This window comes from Candida dubliniensis, chromosome 5 (assembly GCF_000026945.1).
Source record: "Candida dubliniensis CD36 chromosome 5, complete sequence".
Taxonomy (NCBI): Eukaryota; Fungi; Ascomycota; class Pichiomycetes; order Serinales; family Debaryomycetaceae; genus Candida; species Candida dubliniensis.
This window is the reverse complement of record NC_012864.1, coordinates 69309-88427: the sequence shown is the minus strand read 5'-3', so window position 1 is coordinate 88427 and position 19119 is coordinate 69309. Positions and strand designations below refer to the sequence as shown.

The following is a 19119-nucleotide window of genomic DNA, read 5'->3' as shown; positions in this document are numbered from 1 at the left end:
ATCAAGCATCACAACCTTTTCTTTATCAGAGGATGGGATTCAGCTTTCTGATCAAGTTGTAGGTTAGTAAATATGCTTTTGCTGACGAGGCTTTATTGCTTCAATTTCGACTAGACATGACTATATAAGCCAGGTTTGATGATCTAACCAACTTCCAATTATTTTCTAATTGATGCTATTAGGTTTAATTTATCAAATTAATGATTTATCAACTTATGTTTACTATAAGACTGAATTGTTAGAGTAATTATATCTCAACTTTAAACAGAATCTGGTATAAGAATTTTTTTGGTTGCAAATGAATTCCAAATTTTGACTAAAAAGAAAATTTCACTAAATAATCCTGCAAAACAGCTACAACTAATAAAAGACGTATTTGACATCAAAAGCTCCATATTTCAGTTTATAATAGGACGGGATATGTTTGTAATCTTTATTTTTGATGGACATCATCAATAATGTCACGTGATACTATAGAAGTGGTATTATTCAGAATCGACACTCTTGTTTCATAAATTCTCCTTAATTCATTGTAATTCAACTAGGTAATAGTATTAAAAAGCGTATGCCAACTATCTCATTCAAATTTACTTCTTAAAATGCCAATGTGGAAGCACTACCGCAATTGTCATAACCATTTGTGCTTGCCTCCGGGTAGTTATAATGATACGATGGCCGAGTGGTTAAGGCGAAGGATGCAGGTTCCTTTGGGCATTGCCCGCGCAGGTTCGAACCCTGCTCGTGTCGCCATTTTTTTTTTTCGAAATTTTTATTTTTTCCTAATTTGCTGACAGTATGCATATCAGTCACATGTACTTCGTAATTCATCTGACGTTGTGCTTATTATTTTTTATTTATCATGTGTAAAATGATGAAACAATTAACGATTAATAGTGTGATCATGAAAATCAATTAAAAAAAAAATTTAAGCAAAGCAGAAGGAAACAAACTAAACTAAACCACACAATGAAAAAAGAAGAAAAAATACAAAACAAAATAAAAACAGAATAAAAAAAAAAAATAGAAGCTGAAGTCAGATTATTCGAGAGCGTTTAAATACACCTTCCAAAAAAAAAGAATTGTATGGCTGCTTCCTAAATAGGAAAGCGCTCAAATGAAAAAAGTCGCACTCTTTTAGAAAATGTCTCCCTAATTCTGGTTTTTCTCTCAACACCAATTAGGAAATAGTGTCCGAATTTTGTCACTAAGAACGCCCAAAAAGGAAATAATAAGACAAAAAATCAAGACAAAAAAATTACTTAGTAGAAAAATACTTAACGAAAAAAAAAAAACAAATCTCTGCAACTTATTTCTTTATTACTTCATCATTATTAATACTACAACAGCTATAGCTACATGAATAGATGCTATTTTCTTATAGATTCATTATTGAAAGGATCCTGGGTATTATAGGATACATTTTATGCAGCTAAATATGACATGTTAATGGTTAAAAAACTGGATCAAAGTTCAAGAGATCATTTTTATGTATAACCTAAAGAAACTCCAATATCCCTTTCAATAGTGCCATTAATGTGAATATAATTAATTCTGGTGTTAATTCAGATGGTGGAGATTAAGTGGATACTAATTTAATAAAAGGTTTTGGATATCTGGGACAAGAATTGGAGAATCAAGCATCTGTTGATTAGAGTATGAGAATTTATGTGACTTTTTAATCGATTGTTGTTGTATCATCACATATGATCTACAATGCATAAGTGGAAGCAATGAAGGATGATTATAGTCTGTTTCTTTTGAACATTTTACCATCAATGGATATTTCTTTACTCAATTTTCGAAATGATGTGTTTAAATTAAATCATATTGAACTACACTGGGGTTTTATATCAGAAATACTTGTATTTGAGGAGCCAGAGAGTGATATTTATTCAACGCTTCATGTTTTAAAAATAATTATATTGTTGGAAAGCCTAGAATATGTCAATTTATTTCAGTAATTGTCCGAATGTACAATGCTGGGATTTGTTTAGGTTGCATTCCGTTCGTAAGATAATTAATTGAATTCAAGACTAGGTAAAGACGTATTAGGAGCTATTTGTATTGCAAACATGGCCAGATATCGATTCTTTTACCGATGTCATACACTGGCTGTGAGTTTTTTAATTGTTCATCGTTTTGATTGTAACTGGAAGATAGATAAGTTCTACAAGTTCAACCATATAGATATTTCAAATTAATACACAATTGGCTTTTGAATAATAAGTATATACATGTTATGCTTCTGTTGATTCTCATTTGTTGCCTCAAAAAGATAATAAATGAATAATCAATGATATAATGCTATGCATCTAATAAACAGCAACTCTGAGCACTTGCCTTTACCTTAAATCAAGCACTAGCAAAGACTTTCTCTATCTAAATAACCCTGCCAATTGAGATACCTTTTGTTGCTTTCAATTGAACATTTAATTGATATTGAAACACTCACTAATGCTAATACATTAATCACTAGAACTCTGACACAAATAATTAAACAAAACTACAATCAAAAAAGTGGATGCTTATTTTACATTCCCTCTCTATCTAACTAGTCTATCTTTACTGTGAATACATCAGTTTTTTATTGTTTTTAATTAATAGAAACTACAATATTTGCTGAAATTACGCTACAATTCTCACTGAAAAAATATGTAAAAAATAATTTTAACTTTATACCTATTAAAACAAGAATAATATCACTGATTAACGGCTTTAAGTTATATGAAAAGGGTATATATACCTCTATAATGTATACCAAAATAGATATTGGATTAACTTTATTTATAAAAGTGGTCAGAAAGACATTATTTGTGGCTGATTCCTATATAAGTAAGAATCCTTAACAAAAAAACGAAAAGTCCTTTTCTAAACCAATTGTAGTATTCTTCAATAGATAAAACTGCCAATTCAAGAATTTCTAACATACTTGAACTATTTTTACAAGGTATAACAGCATTCATAATGCAAAACTTTGGTCAGGTCATCTTGTATTTAGCTTTACAGTTAGATTTACCTTGTTGGATCAGTATTTATTTCATTTTTTTTTTTTCAATTCAAAAAAATAGCGAGAAGTGTTGCAAAAAAAAATGAGAAAAAAATTTCGCTAAGTGTCAAAAATTCAACATAATATGGTCAATAAAACATCACTTTAATAACACATACAGATTAATGATGACTCTAAAAATTCTATAGTTGATTAATAAGGTATTTATCTATTATATAAATATAAAATATACCTATGAATTCTATAAAAGAACAATGGAAATGTAAAAAACTCTGACAAAACCTCAATATAATCATCAATCAAACAAGTCAGTCGATAAAACAACAAATATCAACATTATCAAACCTCTGTTTGTTTGCAAGCCAGATATAATCAATAATATATTACTTGTACTTACGATCTTTTAATTAAACCGTTCTAGTGTGCTCAAATATAACGATATATGTCGTTGTTTTCATTTGAATAGATACAATGTATAAGAACCTGATATTGTTTCAAGCCATCCACGAACTGATAGGAACAACCTGTTCACACTAACTAACCATCATTCACATACTACTGTTCGTCGTAAATAATAACATTCGATCTAAAACATTAAATTAAAAGGTACTACAATTATAAAAGTGGTGATAGCCTGATCACCCTATACAAACATGAATATTCCTGTTAAAGACCATCTCAATAAACATCTGTAGCAGTTCAGTGCAATATAAGAACATTTGATCATGACAACCTGCCCATACTTAACAAACCTTGAAAACCCTTCATCTTTGACTACTCCTAGCACACTTTGGAGTTGACAACCTGTCCATACTTAACAAACGGGATTTATCTACCAATTTTGGCCACTTTAAGCACATTATAGTCTTTGCAACCTGCCCATACTGAAGAAGTACCAGGAAACCATCATTCTTGACCAGTACCATCACATTATCGTCCAAACAACCTGTCCATAGTTAACAACTAGTAACAACTCTTGGCTACGACCAGAATGAACTTTGTCTGGGGTCAGACAACCTGCCCATAGTTAACAGACTCTCTCAATCCATCATATTTGACCACTAGCAGCTTATTCAAGTTCAACCAACATGTCCATAGTTAATAACTACTAGTAGAGCATCCCATTTTGACTACTAACATTACATTACGCTTTCAGCAACCTGGTCTTAGTTAAAAGATACCCCCAACATGCTATTTTTCAACAAAATTGAACCAGCAGTTATCGGACAACATGACCATATTTAAAGACCATCAATAACTCATCACTTTTGACCATTAGCGGACTATTTCACTTTGACCTACCTGCTCATAGTTAAAATCCACTCGGACATCATCGATTTTGAACTTTCTCAGACCATCTAGTCTTGAGCAACCTGGCCATACTTAACGGACCCCAGTAACCCACTATTTTTGACCACTACCAGCAGCGTAAATCTTGGATAACCTGCCCATAGTTAACACCTTTTGCTAACCCATCGCTTTTGACCACTAGCAACACACTATGTCTTCAGCTACCTGCCCATAGTTAAGGACCACCTTAAACCCTTCATTTTTGACCATTAGAAACACTCTTTTATTGGCAACCTGACCTAACTTAAGAGGCACCAAAAACCCACCATTTGTCACCACTAGCGTCACATCAAGCCTTAACAGTCTGACCACACCTCATAACAGCCAGCCACCAGCTATTTTTGACCACTTCCAATATACCTACCTGCCCTTAGTTAACAAATTGCATTTACCTTCCACTTTTGATCATTACCGGCACCTTCTGTATTCAGTTGCCTAGCAACTATGACCACATGGACAACCTGTCGTAGCAATAAAGCACCAACCTATTACTTTTAACAACCAAGGATAAAATCAAGTCAACATGACCCTATTCAACAGCATTCATGGAACCATCTTCAGCATAAAAATAACTATCCTCAAAATCAAAAATACCAGAAGCTTTTTAGCATCAGCAATTAAACCAATTTGAAGAACCGATAATAATAATTTTACCACCAGAAACTGTTAGCAATTAAGCCCACCTAGCAACATTTTGACCAACTCTAGTATTCAACGAGTTCATTCTAGCAGCACACTCCTCGTTATTATATGTTTAACACCAATAAATTTTTGTAGCAAATTAAACCATTTAAAAACCACCATTAAAGTTCAATAATAGACAAACATGACCATTTCTAGCATATTTAAACCAACATTGGGACAGAATTTAAAAATATTTAGCAAAAAATACCAGATTTTCAATAAATATTAGGATATAACACCAGCAATAGAATACATATTTAAAATAACTCAGATTCTCAATTGAAAACCTGAATATAACCAAAGACAGCAAAGTATAACCTTATTTTTGTTAAAAGCAACAAATAGCAAGCCAATACACCATTACAGCACCGCTGAATGGGCACAACAGCAAGTTAAAACCAGTAAACGATAACCAATTCAACGGCAAGCAAATAATTAGTGATTTGTTGATTATATCACTAACGCCAAAGAATAGCTGGGTTTTTTAGATAAAAAGCAATATCATTACAGCACTGCTGAATGGTCTATCTAAAACCCTTTGTAATTGCAATACAAAAGTACTGCATCTTGATTTGGATAGAAAATCCAATGTTAGTTAGAACTGATATTATCAAACAGAACTAAAAGTCATCATTGGGCCAACAAGATAGTTACGATAACACTTGTTTTGATACAGCCAAATGTGAAAACATTAGGTAGGTGCTCTTTCTTGATTGACCATACCAATAACCATCAAAAAATAGTGGTTAGACGCTATTAGCAATAATTTATAGCATTAGCAAATAATAATTTGGAACAGCAAGGGAATCAGGGTATTCAACTTGGTTCATATTGTCGAAATTTCAATGATTCGACGTATTGAATAGAAATTGAAAATATACTTCAATAATAACGTAAATTGTGTGGAATATGAAGTTTAGCATCATTAATAGCAACTAATAATAAACCAATTTAGTCAATACCACTCAAAAGAACAAAAACAGACTGACCAAAACAAATTATAGTCAAAAACCGATTTCAGATTGACCAAAAAACGATAAAACCATCTAGCAGAAGAACAAATATAATTTGAAACAATTGATGGCGTTAGCAACTTACAATACCAGCTTCAAAATCAATTAAAATTGAAAAAGCACCCAAAAGCCAATAAAAATGATGTTGACCAGACCAGAAATGCACATTATTGAAATACTGCCAAAGATAATAAATAGCAACAGGCAATTTACCAGATATTTGGAATCGAAAACAACTTTGAAGATATATACAGTATATTATGATACTCTTTTTTTTTGATTTTTTGACTTTTTTTTTTGAATTTTTTAATATTTTATTTTATTTTTTTAGTATCTTTTATTGATTTATAACATAACCACTATTTCCAAATAATCACGCCAATCATACTTGGGTTTGAATATATAATAAGGAGCCAAAGTAGTTCTTTTTTTTAATTTTTTTTATTTTATTTTTAATTTTTTAATTCTTTGCTTGATTTTTTCAATTTTTAATGAACTGTACTTTGTATAAATCTCCTGCCAAGCACTCATGTTGTTTCATATTTGAAATTAATGGCGTTGAATTCGAAACCAGGGCCGTCTAAAAGTAATTCCTTAATTAGCTATTAAAATTGGGAATTGTCTGAATTGTCAAAGCAATTGGGATTTATTTATTTGAAGCAGATGGGAAACCAACCAATTAGCTCATTAAACAACCTTTACCAACTTTTGTTGATTGATTATTGATGGAAACATTATAATTTTGATGAAAAGATTGTTGTTGGTTAAGAAAAAAAAGTGGTGAGAAGTATGAAAATTTTTTTTTCGTCGAACTTTTTTTAGTATTACTCGCCATCGTCCAATTTTAGTAGACGAAAAAATTTTTTTGTTTACGTTTCATTTGTCCAAAGGTTACAAATTTTTAGACGAGAGGTTTTTTTTTACTGGCCATGTGCGGCCTAATATTGGATTTTTGTTTCCTTTTTTTCATTCCTGGTCGACCAAAAAAAACAACTAGAGCGAGAATAATTTCAGTTATGCCATATTTGGCCTAAGACGATTCTTTTTTTCGTATGAGTAGCACCTCGCTAGTGGCCCAAAAAAAAATGTCAGAGTATATTTACCGCGAAGTTACTTAGATATTTTCCATTTTTGTCGGAAATTAATTAAATGTCAGAAAAAATATATCTTTTTTGTCGGACAGATTTTGCTTTGCTCAAAACGGACTTTTGGCCGGGTGAATTATGAGTGCGACTTTCTTCAGTGCGTAGTCCAAATTAGGAAAGAGGTTTTTTTTTGAAAGGTGTTTTTCCTCAAATTCAGATTATTCCAGTCAGCACACTACCGCCCCATTACCATCAATATGCTAGAAACCGATCTATATGATGTTCTTGAAATAGATAGATCAGCCACCAATGCGGAGATTAAAAAAGCATACAGAAAACTAGCTTTAAAATATCATCCCGATAAAGTGGCCGAAGAAGAACGAGAATACTCTGAAACAAAATTCAAAGAAATATCGTTTGCATACGAAATATTAATTGATGAGGTAAAGAGAAATGAATATGATAGATATGGTACTACCGATGGATTAAATGGAATGCCCGATTTTGAATTCGCTGGAAACCCTTTTGATCAATTCTACGGTGCAGGTGCAGGTGCCCATTTTAATGAATATGGTGGTGATGACTTTTATAATTTTTTCAATAACATGAATGGTGGCGGGGGTCCTCGTCACCACCTGTCAAGAGCAAACAGAACCGAGGATGCAAATATAGAAGTTGACTTAACTTTAGAGGATTTATACAAAGGCAAAGTTATCAAAACCACTTCGACTAGAAATATTATTTGCACTCAATGTAAAGGATTAGGTGTCAAATCATCATCAGTTGTCTCAAAACAATGCTCCACTTGTAAGGGAGAAGGACAAGTCAGAAAAATAAAACGAGTTGGACCCGGCATGGTTGCACAAACCTATGTTGATTGTTCTACATGTCAAGGAATTGGCAGGATATATCGATCGAAAGATAAGTGTAAATTATGTCATGGGGCACGAGTCATAGAGGAAACGAAAATATTGGAGTTTGAGATCCCCAAAGGTTCACCTGCTCATGGGGTCATATACAAGAATGGTGAATCGGACCAATTTCCAGGAAAAGTTACTGGTGATGTTATATTGGAATACAAATGTAAACCACATAAGGTGTTTACCAGAAAAGATGATGATTTGTACATGAAAGTCAAAATACCCTTGGTAGACTCTATATGTGGGTTTTCCAAGCTTGTAGCAGTTCACTTGGACGGAAGAGGAATAAAAATATCAACCCCAAAAGGAAAGGTGATCAGACCAGGTGAATATTTAAAGTTATCTGGCGAAGGGATGCCTAAAAGCACACCCAAAAAATCATGGTTCAATTCTGCCGATTCCTCCAGAGGAGATTTATACTTGAAAGTCGAGATTGAATTTCCGCCTGATAACTGGTATATTGAAAAGAATGATTTGGCCAAAATCAGAAATCTTCTTCCAACTAAGCATGCTCGTGAAGAAAAAGAGATTGATGTTCCAGATCCAAGTATCGAGTTATTCACTGACTTTTCCATAATAGATTCCAATCAGTTACCCAAGTACAGTCAGGATAGAAAGCACAACGAACAGGGATACGAGCAATCGTGTGCCCAACAATAATGCCCATGTATATAAACCCAATGCAATGAAAACTAAAAAAAAAAAAAAAAAAAAAGAATACTAATAATTATATTTCTGTATATAGATATTTATCCTAATAAATTATCCAAATCATCGCTAGTCAAACCAATTTCCTCGTCAATACCGTCAATGATTGGTATTTCTCCAACATTACTCTCGTCTCCAAATTCCAATTCCAAAGACAGGTTTTGCTCGTTATTTGATATATGGTTTTGATTCATATCAACAGCATCAACACTCTCAGTTGGTGTCGAAAAAAGCTTTATATCCAATTCATCTAACTGGTCTCCGCCGTTGTTCTCACATCCACGAGTTTCGGGAATATTTTCTATCGGGTCCTGCCAATGCAATTCCACTAAATCGTCAATAGCTTTCATACGCAGCTCACGTTTCATAGGATCGACATTGTTCCGATTGACATCGTTATAAGTTAAATTAGACGAATTTAGTTGATCAGTTTTTGGTGAAATAGTAGTTTGCAAATCTTCAACAGGTGCCAAAGCATTTTGAATAGTTTTAGTCAATGAATCAGTAAATGTGTTAGCAGCTGACTCTTTTTTCTCAAGTTTCACCCTCTTGTTATTTTGTGAAAGTTCATCTTTTGTATCCAGTAAAAGCTTTCTTTTAACCGGCAACACCTGCTCATTATGTACAACAAACAGTTGGGGAAACTGTTTTGGTTGTTCTGTTTGTTGATCCAGTGCAACAGAAAAACCCAAACTCGAATTTGACTTTGTTAAACTTGGCGGTTTAGCATTTGTAACACCTTGTGTTGTTGGCTTTGTATTTAAGCTTGAATGTGATCTATTCAAAAGCAAATTGTTTGAATTGTGGTTCTTACCTCCAAGTGGAATTCTTTTATTTGTAAATTTCAGTTGCTGCTGTTGTGGTTGTGGTTGTTGTTGTACCTGTTTACTATTCGAATCCTTACTTAAGAGTGGACCAGAATTTTCATTACTTATAATCCCCTTACGCCTTATTCCTGAAATCTTCAATTCATTCTCTTTATCTTGAATATCTTTAAATATGTGACTGGACATGACTGATAATGTATAATGTAATACTTTCTCCTATGAATCTGAAAAGAAGAAAGGAGGATGTTGAGCAATCGTTAATTTTATTTGTTTATGTTTTCGTTTTTTTTTTTTTTAATCCTTTCTCCTTTTAGTGTTTCAACGAAAAAGAAAAATCCACACAGCGCGTAACTCCCAGCCCTCCTTCGATTCCTTATAACCCTTAAAACTTCACACTTCCTAAGAACCAACTCAAAGTGTCCCGCCACCCCCAAACTAAAAAGATACGCTTTCTGTTTTAATAACTAAGTAGACTTTTATAAAGTTCAATTCACAAGAATCCAGATAATTACATTCTGTTATGGCGTTTGAGTCGCTGTATATATCGGTGGCATCCGAGTCTACGATCAAGCTATCATCTTGGATATACTGGGCTGATTGGATATTAACGCTAATCTTATCACTTGGATTTGTATTTTATTTCCACAGACTACTTGGGTTTGTTGTCTCCTTTGTATTTAAAATAGTTCTATGGAGACAGTATAGAATAAATGTCAACATACGGTCATTCAAAGTGTCACCACTTGGTGGTCGACTATTTATGAAAAACCTAACGATCCTGACTTCAGATATGACAATATCGATAATAAACTTAACGTTCACATGGAGATATTGGATATTCAAATTAAACAGACTATCAAATTTTTATTTTGAAATAGATAACGAGACACCAGAAATATCCCAGAAAAGAAATGACAAACTGCCTTCCAGATTCCTCTTGGTCATCGAGGGTTTAGAGGTATTTATATACAATAGGACAGTTGCATACGACAACATAATGGATATGTTGCAGAAGAATAATGATGTTTCTAGCAGTGAAGAAAAAACGGACCAAGAGTCTAGTTTGTATTCAGACGATATCAAGAATGGCAATTTGAGATTCAGAAATAAGAAAAGGACAAGCAATACATCATCTTCAGATGAAGGCCTGAATAATGACCAAACTGCTAAAGATAGTCTGTCGTTATTTTTTCTATTGCAAGTGCTTCCTATTGCCGTCAAGATAAAAAGAGGAGCTATTGTAATTGGCAATGTGAGTACGCCTTCTATTTTAGTGGCGTCCTACAAAGCTGCATCTGGTACGATAGATGTCGCTAAATCCCCCAATATTTTGGACCCATATAGACTACTATACGATTGCGTATTTAACAATTTTCAGCTTTGGATGAGACCAAATATCGGGTATGAGAAATATAGATATGGCTTGGAAGCACACCAAGAATACTCACAACCTACAAGAAACGATACCCAAAAACTAACCTACATGAAGAAATACAGAACTTGGTTCAAGTATCAAAGAGCAACCGAAAAATTACGGAAACTTTACTACAAGGTTTTTAGACAAGAAGAACCGGAAAACATGGGATATGAACCAAATTTCAACTGGCGAGGATTGAAAAGATATATTGGCGATAATCAAGATGACTCTGAAGTGTTTGCATTCTTAAACTCAGATGTACAATATGCCAAGTATAGTCTTATTTTGGACTCAGTAACGACTAGGTTAATTTATTTCTATGATAATCCCGGCATACAGCCACAGCAAACTAACTTGAAAACACAAATGCCACCTGAATCTGGAATTGAGGTTGAAATTTCCAATGGGACAATTCATTACGGACCTTGGACAGATAGAGAAAGAGTTCCTATACAAAATATGTTATTTCCTCCAGTGGCAAGAGACTCAAGTCCAACCCGTGGTTTTTTGAAACCAGGGTCGCAAAGAGAGTACGGTGGATTTAAAGTAACCGTTATTGTCAAAGATGAAGTGATTATAAGGATCCCGACAAGAGAGCCAAGTAAAGACAAGGAACTCATAAAACTGAATGCTGCAAACAATGGTCCAACCAAGAATTCACGTCCATTTGGATGGCTAGAAGTCAAACTAAGTGAAGGGTCAAATGTAAGTACCTTCACCTCATACGTTGCCAAGGAAGATGGGTGGCCAAACATAATGAAAGTCATTTTTAATCTGCCGGAAATTCGATCATCTGTAAATCACGATGTATTATTTATGGCTGATTCTCATGAAATAGACGCCAAGATAGGGTTCCCCTTGCAATGGAATGGCAAATGTACTTGGGAATTTGATCAAGTCAGTTTAAATCCTCAGATTTTTTTTTTAAGAGAACATACAATGTTATTTTCCGACTTGTTTACTGATTTTGGACTGGGCGACCCACAGCCATACGAATATTTCCGTCTATTTATTTACAACATAAAGTGGAAATTGCTTAATTATAAATTCTACCTAAATGTGAATGATTTAAATATTGTCAATAACCCATTAGACTTTGAGAAAAACAAGTACTTATCTTTACAAGGAGAAGAGCTTGATTGTGATATCAATTTGCCACTAAATGGGCTTTTGACAAAATCAACCACTGTGCTGTTCAATATCACAACCCCTCATTTTGATCTTGTGCTTGATACTCCACCATGGCACACTGTAAATGCATTTTGGAAAGAGTCAAATGTGGTTGGAAGGAGTAATCATTTTAGTGTTGATGGGTTGTACAAGTTCTTCAGTGGTATTGAAGTTAATACATCTGACTATGTTGAAATTAGATGCATGGGAGATGAAGTGTCTCTAAAGTTTTATGGATTTGTTATAAGGTATCTATTCACCGTCAGGGAGAACTATTTTGGTGACAATATACATTTTAAAACGTTTGAAGAATATACCAACCAAGAGTCGCAGGATCAAGAAAGTAGGGATGGCACCTCCTCACAGGAACCCAATTATTGGAAACTAATCAAAACTGAAAATGATATGGACGTGTTTTTCACATTTCAAGTTAGAAGTGGTTTAGTTATGTTACCATATCATACCTATAGTTGTCAATCTCATATTGGGTTAAACTTTGACATGCTAGATATAGATATACGATTTTGCAACTACTACATGGACATGCAAGTTGACTTTAGTCCAATTTCGGCTGTTTTTGTCGAAGATTATTACAGTGTTCAAGATCCATTATTGAGTGTAAATGAATACGTGGAGCGTTATTTTAACAGAAGGGCTGACATGCATGTTGATGGTTTTAGTGTTCACACGCACAGAATGTTTGGGGTTCCACCCGAGGAACTAACTTTCTATTGTAAATGGGATTTTTGTGCTGGTGATTGGCTAGTTGATAGCACTCCAATGTTCATGAGAGCAGTTGCTGGTGGTATTTCTAATTTTGGTGTTGGCTTTATGGATCTGGAGAATGCTTTGGATGTGGCTTTTCCTCCTGCTTTTGATGCAGCTAATTTCACTTTCAAGTGTCCCAATTTCACGTTTCGATTGAGGCCAGATTCATCATCATGTTTAGAAATCCAGCTAGTAGATTTTTTATTATCCTACAATGACATGAGCAACAATAGATACTCCAACAAGCTTGTTGTGTCCATACCAACAATTTGTCTAAAAGTATTTAAAAATGACGTGATTGCTGCTTTTCTCAATACATCATTGATTTTTACCAACATTTGTCAGAAAAGAGACATGTTGGGCCATAGAGAAACACAGCAACTTCATGTGCGAAACAGTGATGCTCCATTTCATCGATCACCATTTATTCTTTTGGAAGAGTATAGGGATGATTTTTATGAAAGCTCCAAAGGTTGTTTATTTACTCCAGTATCATTACCGAATGCTTCGATCCCATTAACGGAATTGACTTTTAACATGTCAAAGAAATTGAATATTGACATTGATACAAGCAGCATATCTAGTGACTCGGAATACGCATTTACCAATAGGATGCCACCCACAAATGACTATTTAGATGAGGATTTTACACCATCGTACAAAGTAGATCCTGACACAGAATATGACAGTTTTATTGTTGAATTGGGAGATGTAGAGGCGTTTGTTTCTCCCAAATGCATTGAAATTATCGTCAGCACGTTGCAAGCAATGGAAGATTACTCGGCGGATACTATTATGGATCAGCTCAATGTGAGCACAATCAAGTTTTTAGGAAGTCTCATAAACTCCATTAAAACAGTGAAGAATTGCAGAGTTGTGAATCACGATTTGTCAATAAAGTTTGGAGAGTTTCTACTCGCTGATACTAAAGAACTCACTCAAAAAGCAAAAAAACATCCAACCATTACCTTACAGATTTCCGATCTATCGTTGGCGTTATCAGAAAAGGCCAGTAAAACAGTCAATGAAGGAAATATCACGAGCAATGAAGAAATTTCACTTGCATTGCATATAAAAGACATTCTTATATCAGTAGCACAACCATTTGTTTTCAATGCTGCTGTGATATTTACGATACAAGAAGTTGAGTACTGGATGGAATTGACACCAGATGATTTTGTAGCATCTGGAAATGTCGAGACAATTAGTTTGAACATTGACGACACGCAAACCACTTGGTTGGTTGATGGTATTACAAAGACCATTGAAACCATTGAAGAGATGAACTCGATATTAAAAAAACATACTCGTAAAATAAATGCAAGTGCCTGTTTAGTGCATGCTTTGACGTTAGCATCAATTGAATACTATGTTGACTACGATCCCGATGTTTTGACAAAACCCGCATATATTTTACGAGCTAAGAAGGAACATATTAGATTTTTCGATAGTTGGAAAGTCATTGCTCGTCTTCGACACATTTTACAGAGTCTTCCTGCTGATTGGCTCCACGAAGTCAACGGTATTTTGCGGGATAAACGCTATATTTTACCACAAGATTCATTGGATGAAGTTACTGAGATTTTTTCAAAATGGAGAGCATGGGAGGCAAACCAAGAGGAGCGACTGAGATTGCTAAACCGTATTTTTTCAGGAGATACTGCAAATTCGGATAAAAGACAAATGCATTTGCAATTCCTTTTTGGAAACATATCATTGAAATTGGTATCGTCGAATCAAACCGATTATATTGTTTTACAGCAATTTTCTACTACTTTGGATTTAGACACCACAAAAGATCGGAAACCCGTTGATGTTGTAGTGGGACTCGGTGCATATCAGAGTAGTATCACGGTGCTATTGTTGGATAAACTCAAATTACTACAACTGATCAAAGAGAATAAGAAGAGTAATGATATGGAACAAAAGGAAGAAGAAGTACAGGGTGAACTAAAAAATGTTTTGCAAGATATTGACTTGAGTATTTCCATTTACATTGAAGCATTCAGACAACAGATACTGCTTTTAACCTTGGTTTTAGAGCTACAAGGCAATAACATGGCATCGATATCTACCATAAAGGAAGAGATGAAAAGTATTTCCAATTCTTTTACTTTGAAAAACGCAGTTTGTAATTTATGGGGTTCATCTAACCCTGTTTATTCACAAGCAATGGAGAATATTAGTTGGGTTGTCGCCAGAACCAGTGCTTTTGATAAGGATTTGTACAAAGTTGACCTTGAACTTGACAAAGTTGACATACACATGGCAAACAAAAATGATAAAATTCTTACAGTTTTGCAATCAATATTGGAAGCAGATGTTCCGTATGTGGAGAAATTGTTATCAGAATCAGAATCAAAGTCTACATCGACTTTAAATATATCAGACTTATTGGGATATATCTCTTTGAAATTGAGTATTCAAGAGTTTAATTGGAGAATTGACATTTTGAGCCCAGTTGTATTGGAAGGCAATTCCATTGGCTGCACTGTAAGTGCGTGTATGATTGACGATAATTTTATTTTCGATGCAGATTTCTTAAAAGGAAAGTTTAATATGAACATTGACGAACATAATGTCATAGAAATAGAGAATTCAAAATTTGTTAATGTGGTAGAGGTTGGAATTTGGGAGAATTTGATTTTGTTTTCGGTACAGTCCTCTATGGGATACGCAAAATTATTGTCACCAAATTTAATTTCAGCAATTGGATTATCAGATATTACTTTGCCTAAGTTGGAAAAGAAGATTCACGATTTCAAATCTCTTTTGGCTAATAATAAACTGGTGAAACATAATGAAACTGACGCGCCAGAGAGAGAATTTGCTTTTAAAGTACAATTTTCCAACGACTATATGGGTGTATCGAGCTTTGTTAACAAAACAAAACTTTTATTTGAAGTTGAATCCTTCGCGTTAGGTGTCTACAATGTTAACCAAGTTGAAAGTGAAGATCCTATACGCCTGCAGCAACTAGTTCCAATTTACGGTTCTATATCTGTCCCTGCAGTTCGTATTTCAATTCTTGACAGGAAAATACCTATTGGTTTGTCAAATATGCTTGATGTCAATTTTGGTATAAGGCTTTTGAGTGTTGATAGTCTCGGAGTCCTTCAAACGTTACAATTTGAATCACAGTACTGCAGAATATGTTTATCAGAGCCAATCGTTTTCAAATTGATAAAGATTAGTGATGAAATTTTGAAAGCTTTGCCAAAACCAACAACACAAGAGACGCAGCAAAAACCAAAAGAATCCATTGCAGAAACAGAGAATGGTGATCTAGAGAAGTTTATTTTTTCAAGAATTTCAACAGTTCAGTTTCTTTCTTATAACTTCTGTGTTGGATGGCTATTTAATGACTCTTCCAAAGACTACCCGGGCATAATAATGGGGGCTGAAAGATTTTTTGCAGCTACCGAATTCAAATTAGGGAAATTTACATTAATGGAAGCGTATTTTTCTGTTGCTAACGGCAATCGGTCTTCAAACTTTTACAGTACACTGTCAGAGAAATCGAATTTGAACAGAGCGTTTTTGCCGAATTTGCAACTTAGTTTCTTTATTGATAATAATCGCAAGGGAAAGAACTTGAGCTTATCAATGCATGGCGATGAACTTGATGTTAAGTTTCTTTCCACATCTGTTGCAATTATTGAAAAAGCAGTTAACCTGGCTTCAAATGTGCAGTCATATTTGGACAAAAGACTGAAACCGTTTTATCAGGATATTGAAAGGGAGTCTTCAACTTCACATAAGGAGTCGTTGTTCACCAGTAGTTTTGATGCAATAGAATTTATAACGACTTTTGCAGGTTCAAATGTGTTGATACATCGACTAGACAATCACGACGATTCCGAGTCACCAGCATCACTTTATTTGCATGCACCAGCTATCAAAACGGCAATAAAATATTTAAATAAGAAAAATCAAGGTAAAAATAAGTTGATGGGTGAAATTTTGACTACTTCTTCAGATAACACATTGTATTCGAAATGCATGCCAGTAGTAATGGATATAATAAATGGCACAAAAGGATTATTGGGAAAATCCAAGAAGGTTAGTAGCAATGACTTACTCGTCGAAGAACAGCCTCAAAGTTCTGATTTTATTACTACAATTCTAGACGATACGGATATACATTTTGGGGTTAGAATTGAAAACCAGTCATTATCGCTCAGTTGTGAACCAACTGCAAAGGTAGCTGCTATAGTTGGTCTTGAAGGGATCTTTATTCAGTTGAATAGTAGCGATTTCCGAACCTCTGGGTTTAATGTTTCTATGATGGTAGATTCTGTTTCCGTTTCATTGCAACACATATATTCTAGAGATATTAGTGCATCTGCTGGGATCAAGAATATTTTATTAACAAATACCTTTGAATTCAGTGAAGTAACTAGGCTCTTTTTATCTGGATCCATAAGTGATGCTGATGCTTATATTAATGTGAAACAATACCAAGATGTTGATTTGTTTAAAGATATTTGGTTTCCCAAGGAATACTTTGAAAGTTATTCAGGTCAGGCCTATCCAGAAGAGGACCAAGAGGAGTCACCCATTGATGATACATTTGAGGAGTTGGCGTTGGCCAAAAATAGAAATATTTCTTCAAGATTTAGGGAAGTTTCAACCACATATGCCTTTCCTTGGATTGTTGCATTTGTTATTTCAAACGTTAATGTCAGAGTAGATTTTGGACAATCACTCGGTAATTTTAACTTGCGTATCGAGAACTTTTGGGCAGTTTCTAAGAAGTCAGTTGATTGGTCACAAGATTTGAAAACAGGTGTCAACGAGGTATCATTGTCCTCGATTGGTAGATTGGGAGGTATTCTTTCTATCAAGAATATTAATTTACACACCGCTATTAGTTGGAAACTTGATCTGGAAATTACATTAGATGTACCCTTAATTTTAGTATCTGGCGGTGTTGAGGAATTGCATTTGAAAATGTCATTTGACCATCATGTAATTGCAATTGCCAATTTTGAAGAATTTTCCATGGATATATATAATAAGAAGAGTGAAGTATCAATTGCAAAAGATCATTTGTTTATGACAACTACGTTCAAAACAGCAGAGATATATATAACATCTTTGACTGCTTCCAATTTCTTGGATATTCAGAATACTATATCAAGAATGATACAAGAAAATCAGCGATCATATAAAGAAACGCTTAGGGACTCATCAAAGGGGAAATCGCTTGAAGAAAAGAAAAGAAGAAGGTACTCGCAGAATGCTATTTTAGAAACAGTGAAAAAACTAGAGACGAGAATTCATGTGTCAGCAGGAAAAGTATTGATGCATATCTACCCATCTTCGATGGATAACAGCAAAGTATTGGTGATAAAACTTGACCAGTCTAGAGCCAAATTTCAACAAAATGAATATTCCAGTGGTATCTCCAACGAGTTGGATTTGAAATTCAATGATTTGAAGGTTTCGTTATCGTCGGTTTCGCCAGTGCTGGAAGAATTTGTTAATGAGGCGTCTGTTTCAGAACTCACACAACATGCCCACAAGGCCAGTGGAGGAACAATATTTGTTTTCCCTTCCTTTAGGATTTCAATGCGTACATTTCAAAAATACAATTCCAATTTAATTGAATACATGTTCCAATCTACTTTTAATGGAACAGTTGACATAAGGTGGAATTTGGGATCAATTAACTTTATTCGAGAAATGTACACTATACATTCCAAATCGTTAGAATCAAGAATGGAATATAGAAAGAAAATGCAGCCATTTGATGAAGGTGCTGGGGCAATTGCTAAAGCAATATTGGAACACCAGATAACCGAGGAAGATACAACTCAAAAAATTGACGATGCAATAAAGGAAACGATCGAAAAAGTTGAAAAGTCTTCAAAATTCAAGTATTCTGCTTTGGCTCCACCGATAATTGAGGAACCTCAATTGAAAGAGCTTGGAAATGCCACTCCGCCGTTGGAATGGTTTGGATTGCACAGAGAAAAGCTACCACACGTAACACACCAATTGGCTATTGTTAGTTTACAAAAGCTAATACATGAAATTGAATTGGAGTACTCCAAAATGTTAGGCAAAGCATAAATATTATATATCGTTTATTAGCACACAATCCTTTTTTTTTTTTTTTTAGTATTTACCTTTACGTCAAATCTATTTACATGATACTTAATGTA

The 19119-nt window shown here is 34.2% G+C and overlaps 3 protein-coding genes and 1 non-coding gene across 4 annotated transcripts; 3 read left to right on the top strand and 1 right to left on the bottom strand. All coding sequences in view use genetic code 12, as the record gives it.

Moving 5' to 3' along the window:
* Nucleotides 1-665: 665 nt before the first annotated feature.
* Nucleotides 666-750, top strand: tRNA-Ser (CAG). The gene has a single exon. It is a non-coding gene; the product is annotated as a tRNA-Ser (tRNA).
* Nucleotides 751-7396: 6646 nt separating this feature from the next.
* On the top strand, nt 7397-8719 carry CD36_50380 (DnaJ-like chaperone, putative; the record flags this gene model as incomplete). The annotated part of the gene is made up of 1 exon (XM_002420299.1): nt 7397-8719. One exon carries the CDS (start codon nt 7397-7399, stop codon nt 8717-8719), a length of 1323 nt encoding a protein of 440 aa, XP_002420344.1.
* Nucleotides 8720-8808: 89 nt separating this feature from the next.
* CD36_50370 (conserved hypothetical protein) lies at nt 8809-9780 on the bottom strand (the record flags this gene model as incomplete). The annotated part of the gene is made up of 1 exon (XM_002420298.1): nt 8809-9780. The coding sequence occupies one exon, from the start codon at nt 9778-9780 to the stop codon at nt 8809-8811; it is 972 nt and encodes a 323-aa protein (XP_002420343.1).
* A 334-nt stretch (nt 9781-10114) lies between these two features.
* On the top strand, nt 10115-19027 carry CD36_50360 (Cold Sensitive for Fermentation protein 1 homologue, putative; the record flags this gene model as incomplete). The annotated part of the gene is made up of 1 exon (XM_002420297.1): nt 10115-19027. One exon carries the CDS (start codon nt 10115-10117, stop codon nt 19025-19027), a length of 8913 nt encoding a protein of 2970 aa, XP_002420342.1.
* Between the last annotated feature and the right edge of the window lie 92 nt (nt 19028-19119).